The following is a 19,912-nucleotide window of genomic DNA, read 5'->3' on the forward strand; positions in this document are numbered from 1 at the left end:
GGGGTAAACAAAAAAAAAAAAACATAGGTCAAAATCCTTCAATTTCTGTGAAAATTGAACAAAAAGTACCCAAATCCCTACATTTTATATCTCTCTGTGTTATAGACAAATTGTATACGTCACATTTAAAATCATTTAAAATGACTTATAAATTGCCTTATGCTATAATGGGGTCTTATACATTTGTATTGTGTGAACTTTGTTTTTAAATGCCTTTGGCTTCCATGTTAGTTCCTCGGAGCTGGTGAGGTGTATCTGGGTGTAACTTGGTAGGGTGGTGGTAAGTGGCTGCCCTAAGACTTGATGCATTTTTTGGCGCAAAATATGCAAATTAAGTAGCTAATTTGCATATTTAACTTAAAAATGTTTTTTTGTTTTTTGTTTTTTTTTCATTTCGAAGAACTGGTGAGGCGTATAGGGATATAACTAGATGAGGTTGTGGTAAGCGGCAGTTTCACGGAGCTGGTGAGGTGTATTGGGGTATAACTTGGTAGGGTGGTGGTAAGTGGCTGCCCTAAGACTTGATGCAATTTTTGGCGCAAATTAGGTAGCTAATTTGCATATTTAACTTAAAAATTGTTTTTGGGTGGTTTTTTGCCATTTCGAAGAACTGGTGAGGCGTATAGGGATGTAACTTGATGAGGTTGTGGTAAGCGGCAGTCGTAAGATCCGATGCAATTTTTGTCGCAAGATATGCAAATTAGTCACCACATTTGCCTATTTTTTATTTGTCGAATTGCTTTTGGCCATTTTTCGGAACCATCTTTAACATTACATTCAAATAATATGTACATTGTAAATTGGAACTGACACCAATTTTTTTCAGGAATATCTTGTTTACTCTGGAACCTAGAGTAGATAATCCAATCGATAATTACGCTATATTGACTGACTCCACTGACTGAGTTTTGGGTTTTTTTCACCGGTTTGCTATCATTTACTCATCAAGGCGCTCCACCGTTATTATAAGGACTATGCTAATAATTTAAAGATTGACATGTAGAAAATAAACCATACTTGATTGACAGAAAGCACTAACTTTGTACCTATTACGGTTTGGTGGCACTCCTCTTCCAAACGCGACTAAGTCAGGGCGGCCCGGTGAAGCAAAATGTGCATTGGATTAACACGGGAGTTTGGATAAGATGGTAGATTTCCTTTCTCATACAAATGCATGCTCCCCCGTTATTAAAGCTTGTACCGGATTAAAAATCCAGGTACTAAGTATTTTGAAAAAAATAAGTAATTGAAACATAGAGCAAGTACTGAAGTCAGAGCTTTTATATATGACGCTAACTAGTTCATCTCATATACCCACAGCACAGCGCTACTAGTACGGGTCAATTACCTATGTGAGTGCCCCTGTGTTACGTGCATACATGTAGTTAACAATAACTGCATGATGGTACGTGTGAACAGGAAAGTTGAAGTCTTTCTCAACTTATGGTGTGAACAATCCTTTATTCTAGTCTTTTGTTGCCTACAGAAAAGTTGAACGAAGATAACTTCTGTTTTCGGTTTCGGGAGTTATGTTAATTTCTGACATGACAAACGTGAGATGAGAGGGTTGATGCTAATCTAGACAAAAGAAGTTAGTGTCTAAATTTTACGGTCGTAAATTCGCGATAAATTGTACGGCTTCAATTGACTTGCGTTGGGTGTAGGTACTTCCGCCTAGGCGGGAGTGGCTCGTGAAAATAGCCCAGCGTAGAAATATACATTAATCACTAGTAATCAGTGTTGCCAAGAATTACGTATACTTGTTCGTTCAATCGCGCAAAAAATCGGTCATTTAATTTATGTAGAGATGAAACGGGGAATTATTTTCATCCCAAATACAACTTAAAACTTGGTAATAATAATATGCAACACCAGAGAAGTGCGTTGAAGTGAAACTAATTGGATTTCTTTCATAGGAATTGGTAATCTGATAATTGCTTCAAATTGACTCAAATCTATTTTAAATGTATATATATTATTTGTCATTCATTGACCAGGTTAAAGATGTTAAAGATTGCAAATTGCGAAGTAGGGGAAATGAGAGGGTGGGAATGATGAAACGAGGAGATGATCGAGTGGAGGAGAGGAGAGGAGAGGAGATCGAGAGAAGAGGAGAGGAGAGGAGAGGAGATCGAGAGAAGAGGAGATCGAGAGAAGAGAGGAGGGCGATTAGAGCAGGGAGGAGTTTATTCCGTTTATTTTAATTTTTCCACGTTGATCATAGGCCTACTGCTAAAACAGTGAGAAGGGTAAAGGAAATACAACATCCAATATAATTATAAGGAAGAAACGAAATCAAAAGTTGCACTTTTGTGTTACCCCGGGGGGACCACTCAAATATGACAATGTACGCATGCGTGACCATTTTTTTTCAAACACCCCCTAAACGAGTTTTACCCTACCAGCAAATTTAGCCCCTTAATAAGATAATTGAATATAGAATTTACCCCCTAATGAGTTTTTGGCTAGTAAAAAATTCCCTTTTTGACTCGTAATTTACCAAAAATTTGAAAAGGATACCCTAAATAAGTTGTACAGATTCAGAAAACTACCCTTATTCTTGAAAATCAGTGTTTTTAGACCCTAAATGCGTCACGCGCGTAACTTGCCTTGCACGACAATTTTTCATTCGGAATTAATATTTGGCCATGCAAACATTATTTAATATTTAAGTAAAGGAGTAGGAGTAATAATTATCATGATTATACCAAAACAAATTTGACACTGCACGTTTGAAATAGCCGGTAAATGACTAAATCGGCACATTCTGTGGTGATACCGACAATTTTCGGTTGTACTGGGTATACGGAATACAACTTTACAATTTAATAAGAAACGTGTCGCACATAGCCTCCCCTTCTCGACTCCATTTTTCGACTTTTCTTTTTGGGTTGGTTAACCAAACTCACCATTTAGCTCCATTTATACGTGCAAACATTTTAAAACTATATATATGTCCCTTTAAACATTCCTATACTCAAATACATCCGACATCGGGAAATATCTCATTATCAGTTCCTCAAAGAGGAAATGCTAGCCTCTAGGAAGACTATTGTATATAAACCTGTTCATCAATCAGGAGTGAACGAATGAAAATGTTACCGTTTCATTGTGTCAAACCTGTGCCCTGTGTGCATCAGTAAATGAAGTTCCATTTTTTCAATAATCATTAAACATGGCAAACTACATTATGTACAATACAAATTGTCAATTGTTGGATCACTTTTAACGTGTTGTTTATCGCACATCTCACTTCCCTTACTCCAATGGGCTAAACCCCATATGCCCCCTATGAAAGACATGAAGTTAATATACCACACGGGGGACACGGGGAGGGGGCATATTTCAATGGAGTCACCCATTCAGGTAATCCCATTTTTTATCAATCACCTTAGTTTGGCAATCTGCAATCAGGAGCTATCAGGGACAAAATTGTGGGATCACTTTTAATTAAAACAAAATTGTGGGATCACTTTTAATACATTTGAAATAAAACATTACTTTGTCATATGTCCTTCCTTTACCCCCAGTAGCTCCCAATGGGCTATTTCAGTTGAAACTGTATGCCCCCTATGGAAGACATGACCTTAATCTACCATAGGGGGGCATGGGGAGGGGCATATAATGGAGTCACCCATTCAGGTACCACTATTTGAAATTTACACTCCCTGTGTTAAGGTTGTCTTCCATAGATAGGTATATAGATTTCAACTGGAATACCATACCACAATGTTGAATAACTGCATGAGTCCCCATTTGGTTAAATTTGTTAGTGGGCCTGAAAAAAGTGGGGAATTTGGGAACCTTATTCCTGGGAAATGTGATGTTTGGAGGTAGATTTTGGTTTGAAAATAAAGACAAATCTGAAGGGAAATCATGTCTTCTTGAAGGCCAATTTTGAAGATATTCCTGGGAATTGACATTTTTTCTAGCTCTGATTGGTAGTTACAAAGTCATCAGTGGTTGGGGATATTGGCAACATATTGGACCAATTTTCCTCTCTTGGTAGTGTCACAGGAAGGGACAACAGGTGTCACATTTTCAAAATGGTCCAATGGTGTTGAGGTGCAATATCACAAGGATTGATACAGTATGGTTTTAAATATGTGCTTGGTAGAGCAGATAGAGGGTCAAGATCAACCAAATGTCAAACAGGGTCAAAATTTTAACGTAAGTACAAACATTATTATTTGTGGGAGACAACAACAAAGACCAGGAGACACTTTTGTTCCAATGTACATATAATTTTATTACAAAACTTGTCAAGCAAAGTTCTGTACATGTATCAATACAAGAAACATCACAGAAGATCCCAATTAGGTAGTGATTTCTTTCCCCATGAATGGAACAATCGAATTTTAATGTGATGTGATCAAGACAAAATGATGAGTTCATACACAAAAAGTGGTACATCTCATGTGCTACCTTGTGCTGTTTTTGATTTATAGTAAAGGGGCATTTCATGATCCACAGCATCATCCCCAGCCCCACCCCCCACTCCAATTCTAAAAAATGTTTATTCCATCGGAAACCTCTGACTAAATAATGTGTGTGCAAACAATTTCTTGCAGATTTATTCGCTTGGCAAAACTATCGTCAAATTTGTGTTTATTCTGCCAACAGAACAAAATTACAACTCAATTACAACAGATTACCAGTACAAAACCTTCATAATAACCATTTTGAAAAATAAAAAATGAGCAAAGAATATTCAAGGAAAGAATGACATTGATTTAAAATGACAAAACAACTTGATTTTGCTTGATCACATCACATAATATAGAAACCAATGGATATTAGTTATGATAGTAGAGGTATTATTATAAGAAACATAGTTGGTTTTGCTTTTAAGCAACAATGAAAAAAGAATTAAGTGTACAGTATAAGCAAAATACATTTTACAATAGATTTCTGGATTTACCAACATTGACTATGGAACAAAACTGGTAACGATACAGGTTTGAGACTTAGAATCTTCTTATTTCATAGATGATATAGATTATTTTGAATGTTATTAGAAGGCAAGATATAATTGGTTTAGTTTCTTTCATGAAGCATATGGGTAAAATAAGAAATAACATTCCTTATTAACCTCAAAACTATGGGCAATTCCTTTGGTCAAATTTTACATTGTCCATGTGTATGACCACCTCCAAGGGATGTAGAAACATCCAAATCCAAGGATTGTGAAAACAGACCCATTAGTATACCGTAAAATTCCGTCTACAAGCATATATATGCCTCTAAACGAGGTTTTTTTGACACAAGACACAAGAGGCAGACACTCTCAACAAAAACGTTATTTGGAGTTTGAACAACTATATTACTGATAAAGGCGGCTGTACAAACATGTATATTTGTAAGACCAATCTATTGCAATGTTTTTGAGAAGGGTATTGGCCTTTCATATCTTTCGTTAAAAAAACCCCTCGTTTAGAGGCATATATGCTTCTAGACGGAATTCTATGGTATTCCAGTTGTAATCCATATACCCCCTATGGAACACATGACCTTAATTTCCAATGCAGTTGGTGTAGATTTCAAATGGAATCACCCACCCAGGTAACCCTATTTGAAATTCACACAGCACTCCCTGTGTGCAAGATGAAGGTCATGTCTTGCATAAAGGGTGTATGGATTTCAACTGGAATAGCCCATTTGGGCAGTACATCCCCATCAGTGGCTACATGGGGCATGGAGGCTCCCTCAAGCTTGGGCTTTGTTCCTTAGTCAAAATAAGAACTTTGACAATGTTAAACTTTTTAGGCCAAAAATGACAACATTTTCAGATGCCCATCATGTGTGCCCCTCACCAGAAAATATTCCTAGAAAATGGTCATGCCATAACGCCTGTAATAACGAGATTCAGCAAATTTTACACCCGTTCGACTTTCAGTGCACTGATATGATTTTGATACATAGAGTCCCCTTTCTACTGCTAGTAATTTTCATTTTTTATGTAGGTCGGATCACATAAACTCAACAATTAAAAGTTCTTTGTGATCGTTCATTGGAACAATGTTATTGATAGTTTTTGATACAAGTTAACAATAAAAAAATATCATTTCAATTTCATATTCATTACATAGTGAAACTACACAGAATGTATACATTTTATGTTCACAGTACACAATACATACAACATATAACCTGTATCCCCTTACAAAACCATAGGAAACCTCAAAATAAACATAGTCTATCAAAATAACAGCCTGCCTGCAGAAATCATATAGTACCATAAGGATCATGGGCCAGACTGCAAAGCTCCAAAATTTATTGCTTGCTTGTAAAACTTAATTATTTGAGCCAATTAATTTAAATGTGTTTACTTGAGGAGTGCCCATGCAATTTTCACACATTAAAAACTCAATGCAAATCAACTTATTCACAATAATATTCCCATTCTCTATCTTCAAGAATGGGCTATTCCAATTTACAATCCACACTACCCCCTGTGGAAGATGTTAAATCTTCCACTGGGGTAGTATGAATTTCAAATGGAATGATCACATTAGGCCACGACATTTGAATGTCATACACCCTCTGAGAATGATTCAACATGAATCTTTGACAGAGGGAGGACGAGTTTCAAATAGAGTTGATTAATATGCTAATTCCATTTGAAATTCATACTCCCTCTGTTGAAGATAATTCCAAAATCTTCCACAGGTGGAGTGTAGACTTTTAAATGGATTAGCTTAATGGTATTAAATATACAAATTGTGATACCAAACATTTGAATTGCTATTTATTTGACCCCTGCAATGTGGTCTCTATAAGGTGACATCATACCAAGTAGTTGGTCGGCAGTTGTCCATGTTCTTTTCCTGCCAGTATGTGCATGCATTGTATTATGTTGTGGACTAATGCTTTTAAACTCACACCGAATATTGACAATTGAAGAGTGAAGTGGTCATATGATGTTCCCTCAAGCATATCAATGGACCAGTCCCTTACCTTTGTTTAATATGAATGTCATGGTCACCTCTTCTATAGACAAAATATATATAAAGTGACATGAAAGTACAAAAATCCGTTACCTATAGTAACATTTCATATGAATGAACACAGCTGCCAACAGCTGTACGCAATCCGATCGCGACCATATTTGAAAATGAAATGGGAATACATAACCTTTGATACTTAATAAGCATACCAATCACAAGTGAGTTGGCATGGTTGGATTCTCTTCTGTGTCATACACGCAAGTGTTCATCACACAGTGTATGTGGACAATCATCATGCTGTTGGCATCTGTGTTCATTCAAATGAAATTTCTACTATAATGACATAGTTTCAAGTCAATAGGTTTGACCATTTTGTGACCCAAAGCATTATTTTCATGCAGTATACCCTCAATCAAATTAAAACAGTTACTTTTCTAGAGCATGCAAAACTCTTCTGTACAAAAAAAATGAACAGACCTTCTTCCTCATAATGAAAGTCACAAACAGAAAATCGGATATCTCCATGTTGTTCACCATGGCTCAGAAAACTTAAGCTTTAGTGTTTGCTTGCAAGTTTGGTTGGAGTTTTAAATACTCTTATGTTACAAATCACCCTCTAACAATGTTTTTACAATGTTAAAATCACACTCTTGCACTGTTTATTAATTTGTAAATTGCACTAGGAGTGCATGGCAATACTCTGCCTCAAAAGTCAAACTCTCATCATCATAAATCCCTTTTATGATTATATCACACTAACCAAAGGCAATTAATTGGCACCTTTGTAATAATGGTCAAACTTTCCAACATACCAAGGTACACTATTTTTGGCCCCCATCATGACAATCCACTATGGTGAATTTCCAACATGATGAGCATTTCATACTTATGTCCACATGAAATTCATCATAAAACTCTTTACTCACTTATAAATTAACAACATTTGCTTTTGGTATAACATTATACCAACACCCAAGGAGATACTCTATCCTACAGCAATGACAGCTATCGATATGCAATCTCTTTGTTTACGTTTAAGGCCACACATGTGAAAGTGTCACTGTTTTGTTTGTAAATGTTATTCTTTTTTGTCAAACAACTGAAAAAGAAAGCAACATGTGTCTGCAACTCCAATAGGGGACCGTTCACAAACACTTGTAAGGGGGGGCCTGATGCAAAAAGGGGGCCCTGAAATTTTTTGACCCTCCTACGGGGGGCCTTGAAAAAAATGACCATAAATTTTCCTGGAAAAATTGAGTTTATATGCTTTTCTATGGGGTTGACCCATAATTTTCATGTCAAAAAGGGGGGTCCTGAAATTTTCGAGGTCTGTAAAGGGGGGCCCCGAAAAAATTTTCGCGATAAATTTGTTTGCATCAGGCCCCCCTTACAAGTGTTTGTGAACGGTCCCTAGTGTGTTTCTACTGACACCATACCATATTTATCCCCTATCTATCACCATGACATGCCAAAATAATACATTCTCAGAGTAGGTTACCTTGGATAAATGCTAAGTAGGGCTGATGAGAGCCATTACAGACCTCCAAGGTATCACAAACACACAGACCCCCTTTTGCTGAAAGAATTTGTGAAATGGTTGCCCCAAAAATTGAGGGGAGGGGATAGATATTTATTTGTACCCCACCCCACCCCTGGTATCTATAACTGGGTACAGGGGTAACACACCCTCTTAACCCCTTGGCAGCAGGACTGATGCTAAGCATTCAGTGAAATAGCCAGGATTACAGTGAAAGGTGTGTTAATATCAGTACTGAAAACCCTTATTTTCCTATGTTGTCATTAGAAACATGCTAAAAGTTTGCACACAACATTTCTTCTTTTTTTTCAAAATATCCTTGATACAGAGACCCAGTGAACACACTATGAAAAAAAAGCTTTTAACAAAGTTATATTTGAACCCATTTTATAGGCCTTGATGTAACTTAACTGTCACTCAAAAATATACTTTCTTAGATTGTTCATTTTATACATAATGTTTAGATAAATACTGGTATGTACAAAACATGTGTTAAAAGACAACATCAGCAATTCATGTGCTTTGCTGTTATATTGTAATGCACTTACAACCACCTTACATTCAATCAACAAATTGATCTGACCTGCAGAGCTGGAAAATATGGGAATTTCCTGGGAATATCAACTCAAAATGTTCCTCCAAGACAGAATTTCCCTATAATTTGTTTTGTATTTCTTTATTTCCAAACCTTAGAATTTCCCTCCAAACACCGCCATTTCCCGATAATGAGGTTCCCAAATTCCCTATTTTTTTCCAGGCCTGCTGACCTGCACAATTTGGTGCTAGCTTTCATACTAAAATGGTGCATGATCTACTTGCACCTTGTATAATGAACAACACCTGTACAATGTTTTTGTAATACACTAGCAATAGTAACAGTTAACAACTTGTTGCAATATCTGTAATAGTTTTCATATTACACACTTTGTTTTTGGTAAGGGGACATTGTTAGCTTATGTGATTCATTTGCATTGTTTTAAGTAAAATGGTAATGTTTGGTAGTCTAGGTTTAGGTTTCAGGGGTACAATTTCTTTGAACTTTCTGGGAGTGAAAACTGATTCTCAAAAATTCATCTAGCAAGAATCAGATAACTTACTGTGTGAGGAATAGGCATGCTTTTAGGGAAATCAAGTTAGATTCTCTTTAAGTTTAAGAGAATCGTTGCGAGAATTGATTCTCTGATTGGCGAAAATTTGCAGCCCTGGAAGTGGAACCCAAGCTATGACTGTCAGGTGTAAAGAAATATTACAACTGACTTTATATGACGCTTTTACTGGTATGTTTAGGTGTATTGGATCTCAGATCTCACATACTATCTGAGTTTATGCTATACTTACAAAGAAGCTTACATATATCATTCTGATAACATTGCATGATATTAAATTCCATGGTACTGGAACTATCACATAGAACAACAGCCATGATAGCGGTAGCTACTTCAAGTCTGCAATCTCCCTTATAATTCCTTGTCCTACATACATTATAATTTTTTTACACAAGTGGAAATTGTACAACTAAATCTTCTTTGTGGTCTACCTTAATATTACATACTGCTTTCCATGCACTTTCTGATGCTAATGTGATCTGAAAATAGAAAAATAAAAACAGATGATGTGAGTTGCTACTACATTCTATGTAACAAGCATGATGAAAGTGGCTTCACTTGAAACAAAAAAAAAACTGATATAGAACAAAAAAGCTGGAAAACAGTAAAATTGGCAAAAAGGACCCAAAATGGTCAAAAAAGCTGAATTCAGCTGATGTATTTGGACACCTTTATTTACTAATGCAAGACTGAAAAGCTAAATCACAGACAGTTGAAATTCAATTGACTGGATAATCTACATATGTTGGGCTTGTTAACATGACCGGAATCTACCGTTACATGTTATGGCTTTTAAATGGTTGTGATAATTGTAGGAAATTATGCTTATTAGATACCTGTGGCACAAATGTGTGCATATGCATGCTGGCCATTACAGGCAGGGTTATAGTATATCACATACTAAGTGATCACATGTGTTGGCATAATATTGCATTTGCACATGAATGACACTAATGTCAGGCCCAATATCGATTTATCAGTGACACAGTAAAGAGGTATACAACAAAATAATAAAACAAAGAATGGCATACTTGGAAGAACTGTTTCCTGCAATCCTGAAAAAAATTTTAGCACACTTATGCTAAAGAATTGAAATACATATCCTACAAATATTGGAGAGCCAAGTGAAAAGTGCATGTACAATATACGCGAAGTAAATACTCCCCCTGTACCTCAATCTTTCCCACTCCCCATGTTGGAGGGTCTCGGGTCTACTGACCTGCCAACAACATGGCTTTGTGCAATATAGAATTGGGGAAGCAGATATTATTCCAATAAAATGAAAAGTGAACCAACATATTTCCTGGTTTGTAGTGATTTCAAATCAATAATAATTGTTCTTTGTGTATTTTTATATTGTAATTATTGTATATAATTTGGCCTATGGGCCACGACTTGGTAATGAAATAATATCAATCAATTACTGATGACCAGATCAAAGATTTATTAAAGCAGATTACAGTCTTTTACAGACTATTTCTACTTAGTCTTACCAGGTTAATATCTGTAAGTGACACTGGATCTGATGATAAAACTGAGTATGGGATAGCGACACCATTCGGTAATGATTTTGCACCTGTTTTCTTTGGACCTGTAACGACTACTGCCACCCGAGAACTGTTGGAATAATGTTAAAGAATAAGCCAAACTGACATTGAAATTTGCAATGCATTGTGAGACAGTTTTTGCAGGTTTGGGACACTTTGCTTTCAGGAAAATTAGTTTTTGTGCACACAAAATATTATATAAAATGTTTTACTAGAATAAAATTTGTTTAAAAAACATGATTATTTCATAAAATTTATAATTATTTTAAATATTGTTATAAAATGATAACAATAATAAATGTATGAATACTAATTACAATTAATAGTAATTTCCCCGATATGTCAGAGGTCAAAGTGTCCCAAAACTGCTCTCAAAAAAGGACGCTACAATGCTGATTGGGCACAATAGGAAACTGATGTACAAGAGAAACTTTTAATTACTTTTTTGTTAATTGGTAAAGTAATATTTTGGTGTTTTCTCTCATAGAAATGAACTATTGAAAAAAATAACAATACATTTTAAAATTGTATCATGAAGCTTAAAGCATGAAACAAATATTTGTGACCCATCACATCAAAACATACCACTTCGCGGCAGAAATGAAAATGGAGATTTAAACATTAGGATAAACTGCTGATTTTTAGCTTTAAAATGACACCTTACTTGTTGAAATCAGATACAGTAATGTTTTATGAGGCAAAACAAACTCAATTTTATTTTTATTTTCTTTATAGTTTTTCATCTTCTTTCATTGTTATCTGCTAATGAAGCCAGCTGCGAAGTGGTCGGTTTTTATGAGATGGGTCATACATGTATTTATCGTAATTATGAGCAACAAGAATATCATGTGGAAGGCGATCAAATGGCCATAATAGGGCAGAGCGTTAGTCACCTACCAAAATTATAAGTTCCCGAATATAACATTTACTAACACATGCAAATCAAAATCAGGGGAAATGAACAAAGCTTAAAAATACAAATTTTATTAAAAAATAATGGGGTTTTTGGTATAGTTGTCTAAATGTTAAAGCACATAGAATCAGATTCTGATTCTATATGAATAAATAGAAAGTATGCAGGTCAATTTTTGAAGAAATTCTTATTTCCCAAGGTATTTCCTATAGTAAGTAAGATCCTTCAGCCATGTCGGACTGCTCTTCTCGATTATCGTGTAAAAAGAACTAGGTCACACATATTGGTAAGCAGCTTGATCAGTGAATGAGAGGCTGATGCGATGATGACATGATTCAATTAGCCACTCAGAACCCTACTTCCATGTTAAACAGACCACTGAAGAACCTTGCCGAAAACTATAATAGATTTAAAGAGTTGCTCATCTTGTATATCAGGTTGCCATGGAAACCTACCTGTATGCCCTGGCTCTGTCCATATATTCATGCTGTTCCATTGTATGGGACTCTATTGCTGATACATCTATCACATTACTGAAATGAGGAAATATACAATAATCTGTTACAATCACATGAAATGTGTAATCATGTGGGATCATGGACACATGTTTAGTGTTACAAGTTGTAACATTTGCAAAATGTAACTTTAGCCAGAAGTGATATGGTACCATACAAGTTTCATTGTTCTTTAAGTATTGCCACTTACTTTGCTGCTCTGTGTAATATCCTATTTAATTCTGATTGTTCATCTCCTTTCTTCAATGAGTTCACTCTTTGATCGTCAAATTCATCACTGCAACAGACAAACAGTAAAAAATGGTTAAATGCAGGTTGTGTACTAGAATGTTAGGCTTGCTTGTAATCAAAGCCTCAGGTAGGATAACAACAGTACAACACCAATAATACCAACAAAAATATTCTAGTTTGAAAGGATTACACATACTATATATCCTTCCAAACATAGCACCTTTGTTGTAGTTTTTTAGCAAGGTAAGTGTCTTATTTTACAGAAGTCACATTTTCTGGAAATATAAGGCATCAACATTTTGCAGAACTTTGTATTTTTATAACTACAAGTCAATTAAATTTATATAGGCACATCCAGCACAATAAATTATTTACCTCTTCATTTGTAATATAATATGAAATTTTTTCTTGAAATCTTTGTTGCTTTAGAATGCCAAGATACATGTTGGACATTTCCAGCACACACTAACACACTTGACCATATATAGCATGCTGCATAAACCTCTACTATCTAAAACAAAATGTACATACCTTGTTAAAGGTCTACTAGGTACAGGATCAGTTGGATTCCTAAGTAAATGTGTCCTCTCATTAGCATCCTGTTCCTGAAAAAAGAAAAATCACAAAAGCAGAATAGTCATAACATTCCCATCTCAATTTAATTCAAGACCCACCACCTCAAAATTCGGGGAGCATACCCATCAAAAATTTATGACGTGCCCAAACCATGATTTGGTAGCCCAATTAGGCGACTTTTAAAGATTTTTCCATGATTTTGACAATTTCCTATCCCATAGAAACCAATGGTTAAGAAATAATTTGGGCGACTTTTCAACATTGGTTCCCGCGATTTCCGATAGTTTCATGCCCCATAGAAATCAATGTTAAAGGGACCATTGAAAGAAAATATGATTTGGTATCAAAATAAAGCCCATAAAATATAGAATCAATATCTAAAACAATTGAAGAACTAACTATTTTAGAAATAAAAATACAATGAAAACAACGTACTCGATTTACCCCCTTCCGGACGCTACATCGCTGGTCATTTATCAAAAGTAGAAAATTGGGCGCTTTCCTGATGACGTCATTGTGGTTACGCGTTTTGTGTTGCGTTGACATTTTTGCCGGGATAATTTGACAACAGCGATCGCGATCTAAATATCAGATGCAATAATCATGGTAATACAACCACTTATAATTATTTAAAGGTCAAGTAAAAACAAAATTCCAATTGATTGTCCACATGATATCAAAAAGAGGAAGTGGAGGGCCTTTTTATTTATCATTTATTAGTTATTTTTTACAATGCAAATGGATCATTTAGGCCTATGTATTATTCCTGGACATTATTACTAGTTGTGTAATTTGTAGAGGAGAATGATAGGATCGAGGCTCTTGTTATTTGATGGTTCTCTGAGAGGATGATTAAAACAAAGCCTCTAAATTGAAATGATTATTGGACAGAAGCAAATCTAAACTATTGACAAGATTATTAACTTTTGAAACATTAAAAAAAATAAGTTTTCCCTTAATATAATAAAGAAAATAGCATTAAACATTTCAGACTCGCTCAATTGCAATGCCATGCGAAAGGAAGCAGGCGGGGACGATCAATTGGGTTTTTTTAATCATCACCAAGCATGCATGCAGCTTCCTATTTTACTTATTCCGATGACTTTATGTAGGCCCTACATGGCATATATAAAACCATAAAACTAATTATGAGTAGGCCTATGCCTACAGGCCTATGATATAGTGACGATGTTGAGGGGATGGAATATCGCCCAGATTTGTCGCAACACATAAATTGCAGATGATGTGCCGGCGCGAGCACCTCCCATGGGTATTATTATTATAGGCCTATGTATTTTTTCCGTAGGACCTACCTTAAAAAATATTCAAGAGATTATTATTTTTTCCAAAACCTGACAATTGGTATAAAGAAGCTTTTTCTTCCATAAGTTAACTTTCAAAAGTGCTTATTTTCATACCCCAAACTATGCAAAGTAGGCCTAGGCCCTTTTATTTTGCAAATTTATTCCCCTGTAGGCCTACCATGTGTTATACGGGAGACTTGCCAATATTATTTGAGCCGTTGGCACTGGGGCAGTAGCTGAACGGCAGATGAAGAAGTTGGTTTAGAAGAACATGACATGCAAGCTGTTCTTGAAATAAATTACGAGGAGAGCCTACAAACATACATAGGCCTTCAAAAAGCCTATATGCTACAAACATCAAATGGGAAATATTATAGGCCTACACTTATTTTAATCCATGGATGGTTAGGACCGAGTTAGGCCTAGGCTATGCGAAATTGATGTCAGTCATTTCTAAAAACGAAATATTCAGCCAGGCGCGCTGTATTTTACAAGATTTACCCAATCAACATAAACTTTGTAACTGTAGGCCTACCTTTGATAAAACGTTCGGACACTTTGCACTTTCAAGTATCAGTGGGAGTTGAGATGGGATTAGGCCTATAAGCATTTCCATAACGTAAACTAAAGGCTGACAGTAAATATTGTTCATATGATTGTTTGGAGTGGCCTTTATATGTTCCTCTCGTGGTTCTTTATCTTCAAATTTGTTTCTCATTTTTCATAGACTTTTAAAAATAAATAAAAATAAATTTCGGCTTTTATATAATAACGCCTTTTCCCAGATCTGAGGGTTCAAAGCGCTGTAATTTCGCTGCCATGGTACTTATCACAATCAGATCGCATCATCTAGGCTGGATGCTGCCGAACCTGTCGCAAATCTAGCCGCACTTAACCTTGGATTGTAACATCCACCAATTATCTTTTCAGCTCCCAAATTTCATTGGGTGAAGGAAGTTTTGATAACCAAACAACTAATCACCGATTTTTGAGAAGCAGGAGGAAACAGAAGATCCCGAAGAAAACCTGCGGGATCGAGATAAACCAAGTTCACATGAGTCTTTGGGCCGCGCGCCAGGGGCTTGAAGTTGAACCCGGGACCTCAGTAGTGGTGCAAGGCGAGGAAACAACCGCGCCAGCTCGCTCTCCCGAGCCTGACTTTTGTTTTGAACCTGGTCCCATAGTGTGTCTCTACACGGAGCGACCGTTTAGAAACAAGCAACACACTTTAATCACTCGCAATTCAGCTTCCAAACTTTGGAGTCAGGATCGGTTATTTTTTTTAGATTTTTCAATTATTTTAGACTTTGGAATAATTTATGAATTTTTCATACATAGGCCTATAAATAAGTTTATTAGAGAACAAGGACCACTTCCAAGTCTTTTTGTGGTAGGGCCTACTCTAGGGCCCAGCAAACACAAAAACGTTTTAAAAAACGTTTTAAATAAGTTATATTTTGGCTTTTGGTTTAGGTAAAAACGTTTTAATAACATAAAAATGTCGGGTTATATAAAGGTCATGATAACGTTTTAAAACGTTTTGTATGAAAACACACTACAACAATATTTTTAAATGTTTTCAAAAAACGTTATTGTAAACTATTTTTGCAAACATTTTTGCCAAATATTGTGTCAATACTTAAATAACGTAATTATGTTAAAATATTTGAACCCAGCAAACACAGAAATGTTCTTAAAATGTTTTTTTCAAAACCTTTTAATAACATTTATATGTCGGGTTATATAAAGGTCATGAAAATGTTTTTAAAACGTTATTGAAAATATTTTGGGCAAACATTTTTTGCAAAATATTTTTTCAACCCCAAAATAACATTTTGTTTAGAATGTTTTGTATCAAGTTTTCAAGAATGTTTTGGAATGTTATTAAAACGTTTTAATTATACCCTTTATATAACCCGACATTTAAACGTGTTCTGTAAAACATTTTTGTTTGCTGAGCAGTAGATTATCAAAAAATGTTTTTTAAGTTTATAAAAACGTTTTATACTCTTAATATGCCCTTTATATAACCCGACATTTAAACGTTTTCTGGCAACCTTTTATAACCTTTTGCGAATGATGTCGAAAACGTTTTGTGTTTGCTGGGGGTTTATCCTCAGAATCTCACATTTGAAAAAAAAAGTGCTTCATCGTTTCCTCGAGCACTGTTGAAAAAGACCGAAAACTGCAGACAATGCTGATTTTACAAAAAAAAAAACACCTCCCTCCCTCGTCAATTCATGAAAATCATCTGGACGAGAACCAAAATATTAATTTTATACGGCCTAACCTAGGCCGCACGCCCGGGATCGAGGTAGGCTAATTAGGCCTAAAGAAATTAAGTCGCATGTCATGGGCTAACCCGAAACATCATTCTTTCATATTCTCACCATGCACCAGATATTTCAGAGGAAATATAAGTAAAGAGTTGCTATATCAGAATGCATCAGTCAAAACAAATGATACTCTCTTGCAAACGCCGAGCAGCTAGCACCGACAGCTTTGACTTCAATATGAAGGCCTATGCCTAACTTACTTAGGCCCTATGTTTCCCTGTTGTTGGCCAATGTTGTAGGCCTAGCTAGAATTTATATATAGGCCTATCATAGAAGTCATTGTAGCTTTGTAATTTATATTTTAATATAGGCTCTACTTGTTAGGCCTAAAAGGCACATGAAAGTTCATTGCTGTAGGTTTAGGACCAAGTCTGGACTATGCAGTGTTGCCATGCAGCGGAAAGGATAACCACTTTGACGTCACAGGGGTTGCCACGTGTCTCTGCACATATGAATTGGGCGGAACGACGCGACATTGGGCGCTTTGTCTTTATTTGCTGATTTGGTGGGTATAATAAAGGAACATTGCGTTTATCATTTTAGAAATGGATTCTATATGTTATTAGCTTTATTTCGATACCAAATATGTTTTTCTTTCAATGGTCCCTTTAAAGAGAAAAATTGGGCGACTTTTTGATTATTTGACCCGCGATTCGGGCTGAAATCTTTTGGCAACCCTGCTTTTGGGACATGATCCTGGAGTGAACCCATTCTTTATTCTTTTCACATAAAACAGCATTGTTCTTTGGTGTAGTATGATGTTGACAACCTGATCTGGTTTAACTTCCACCCAGTGCATGGGATGACTGGCTTTGCTTTTGCTGAAACAGTTTCAATTCAAGTCAGGCACTGCCATTTTATTATATGAATAACTTGAAGTTGAAAGATGAAATTTGCATTTGTTTAGCCTTTTTGGGACACACACCCATGGATAGAACACAGCTTTACATAGTGATTAATTTACAATAGGCACAGAAGGCCGTGTTCATGTGCTGCAGCCAAACATGGCAGAGTAGGGCCCCAATGTCAATAATTTTCAATAATGAAAGGCAGAAAAATAATGAATAATGAAAAAGTTACCTCACTTGTTTTCAGAAATTATGTGACGGGAAACTCAAAATTGACCGTTAGGGGCTGATATTCGTCTCAGGTTAGGGGCCTAATCATGCTAATGTGTAGCCCGAGGTACTCAAACCTCCATCACTACGATTTCCACCAGAGGCTGAAAAAAAATGTTTTTTTCCCTGCAAGCAATCCAGAATTTCCCTCCAGTTTTCCCAAATTTCCCTCCAGCATGACATATTTCCCTTATGTATTTCTTTATATTTTTGGTCAAAAACCTAAAATTTCCCTGCAATGAGATTCCCGTATTGCCCACTTTTTCCTGCCATGATTTCCACTGTCCTTCTCCGTACGAAGGTCTGCGACTCCTGAGCATATCTGGTCCAGGGTACACATAAAATACTACTTTTTCTCATAAATACCACTTCCTACCATTCCTCATGTGAAGATGAGACTTAAACAAAACATATTTGGTGCATGTTCGTAAATTTTGAGCACATTTGAGGATGTACAAGACCAGACTTGTGACTGTTATCGTCGCCGTGTTTTGAATTCTTCTTATAAATAGATGCCGTCAGTGTGACGTCATCACCGCGACGTGACTTCACGGTGCCCCGTTTTTACGTACGTATGGCACTCATGGAGTCATGGCCCTAGTTAGACATGTCCACATTGCTTATTATAGAGGGCGACATTCAATCCAAAAAGTTGTGTCCACAGTAGCTCACAGTCAATGGCTTAACTGTGTAATCCCCATAGGGAAATACAAAAAATTGAAATTTGGACACCAGAAACTTGACGACGTAGTCTAAAAAGTGCTGGTACTTCATCCTTGATACAGAAGTCAGCATGCAGTGAAAGTTAGATTTCATACAATAAAATCGCCTTTGTGTAAAATGGATCATCGTGGTAAAAAATGGTGCATTACATGCTTTTTTGTACAGTAAGTCAGTGTAAGGCATTGTCAATGATGGGCGCAGAAAAGTGGAGTTTTTTAAAAACAGACATTTGCCCATAACTTCGCTAATTTTTGACCTACAGACATGGTTGACCCCTCATTTTTTAAGTTAACTAATCACCTTTTTAAACAAAATAATTTCAATGTGAAATATCCTACTTGAAAATTTTGTGAACATGCCTACCCTAGTGAGGAAGGAACAGGGCCATGATGTTTCGGGCTAGCTAATGTGACGCTATCGGTGAGCAAATTCTTGGCTAGACTTCTCGAGCAACAAATTTTGAGAAAGTCCTGACGACATACATGTTATATTATTTATTTTAAATGGCCTTACAAAGTTACACCTACAATGGCATGCATGCATGTACAAATTATTTACATGATTTATAAACTTTTTTAAGCTTACTTGTGTGTTTTTGTCGTCGTCTCTTCCAAAACAGCACCCCATTCTGACAGCTACCTAGATACACTGACCATAGCTTAAAATAAGGTAATGACACTATATTATTGCAGTTGCTTTGGTAGAGAATTTTGTCGATTCTTGTCAATCTTGCGACACTTCACACTGCCTTCACACACACAGATCAGCTGAAGACGAAAACAACAATCGCAAATATCGTCTCAAATTTATTTCACGTTGTTTTTATTTAATTTTAACGATGTGTTGAAGAAATATTATTTTAAAAGTAGTTGGTTGTGAGGTTAGTTTTTAATCATAAATAAGTCAATAAAAAAAACCCGAAACATTTTTCGAATTAAATTATTAATAATAAATGTATTTAAATCAAGCAATATGTGATATTTATTACAAAATATCTCAAATCTGTTTTTGCTCATCTAGCTGTTTACAATACAAGTATACACCAGCTGTATGTTAGTT

The 19,912-nt window shown here is 35.9% G+C and overlaps 1 protein-coding gene across 1 annotated transcript; it reads right to left on the reverse strand.

The window, feature by feature from the left end:
• Positions 1-4,694: 4,694 nt before the first annotated feature.
• Positions 4,695-19,660, reverse strand: LOC140161210 (ragulator complex protein LAMTOR1-like). The gene is made up of 6 exons (XM_072184661.1): positions 19,439-19,660; positions 13,328-13,401; positions 12,756-12,842; positions 12,506-12,583; positions 11,084-11,207; positions 4,695-10,069 (listed from the first exon to the last, which is right to left on the reverse strand). The coding sequence occupies exons 1-6, from the start codon at positions 19,478-19,480 to the stop codon at positions 9,977-9,979; spliced, it is 498 nt and encodes a 165-aa protein (XP_072040762.1). The 5' UTR covers positions 19,481-19,660; the 3' UTR covers positions 4,695-9,976.
• Positions 19,661-19,912: the final 252 nt, after the last annotated feature.

This window comes from Amphiura filiformis, chromosome 9, assembly GCF_039555335.1.
Source record: "Amphiura filiformis chromosome 9, Afil_fr2py, whole genome shotgun sequence".
In the NCBI taxonomy this organism is placed as follows: domain Eukaryota; kingdom Metazoa; phylum Echinodermata; class Ophiuroidea; order Amphilepidida; family Amphiuridae; genus Amphiura; species Amphiura filiformis.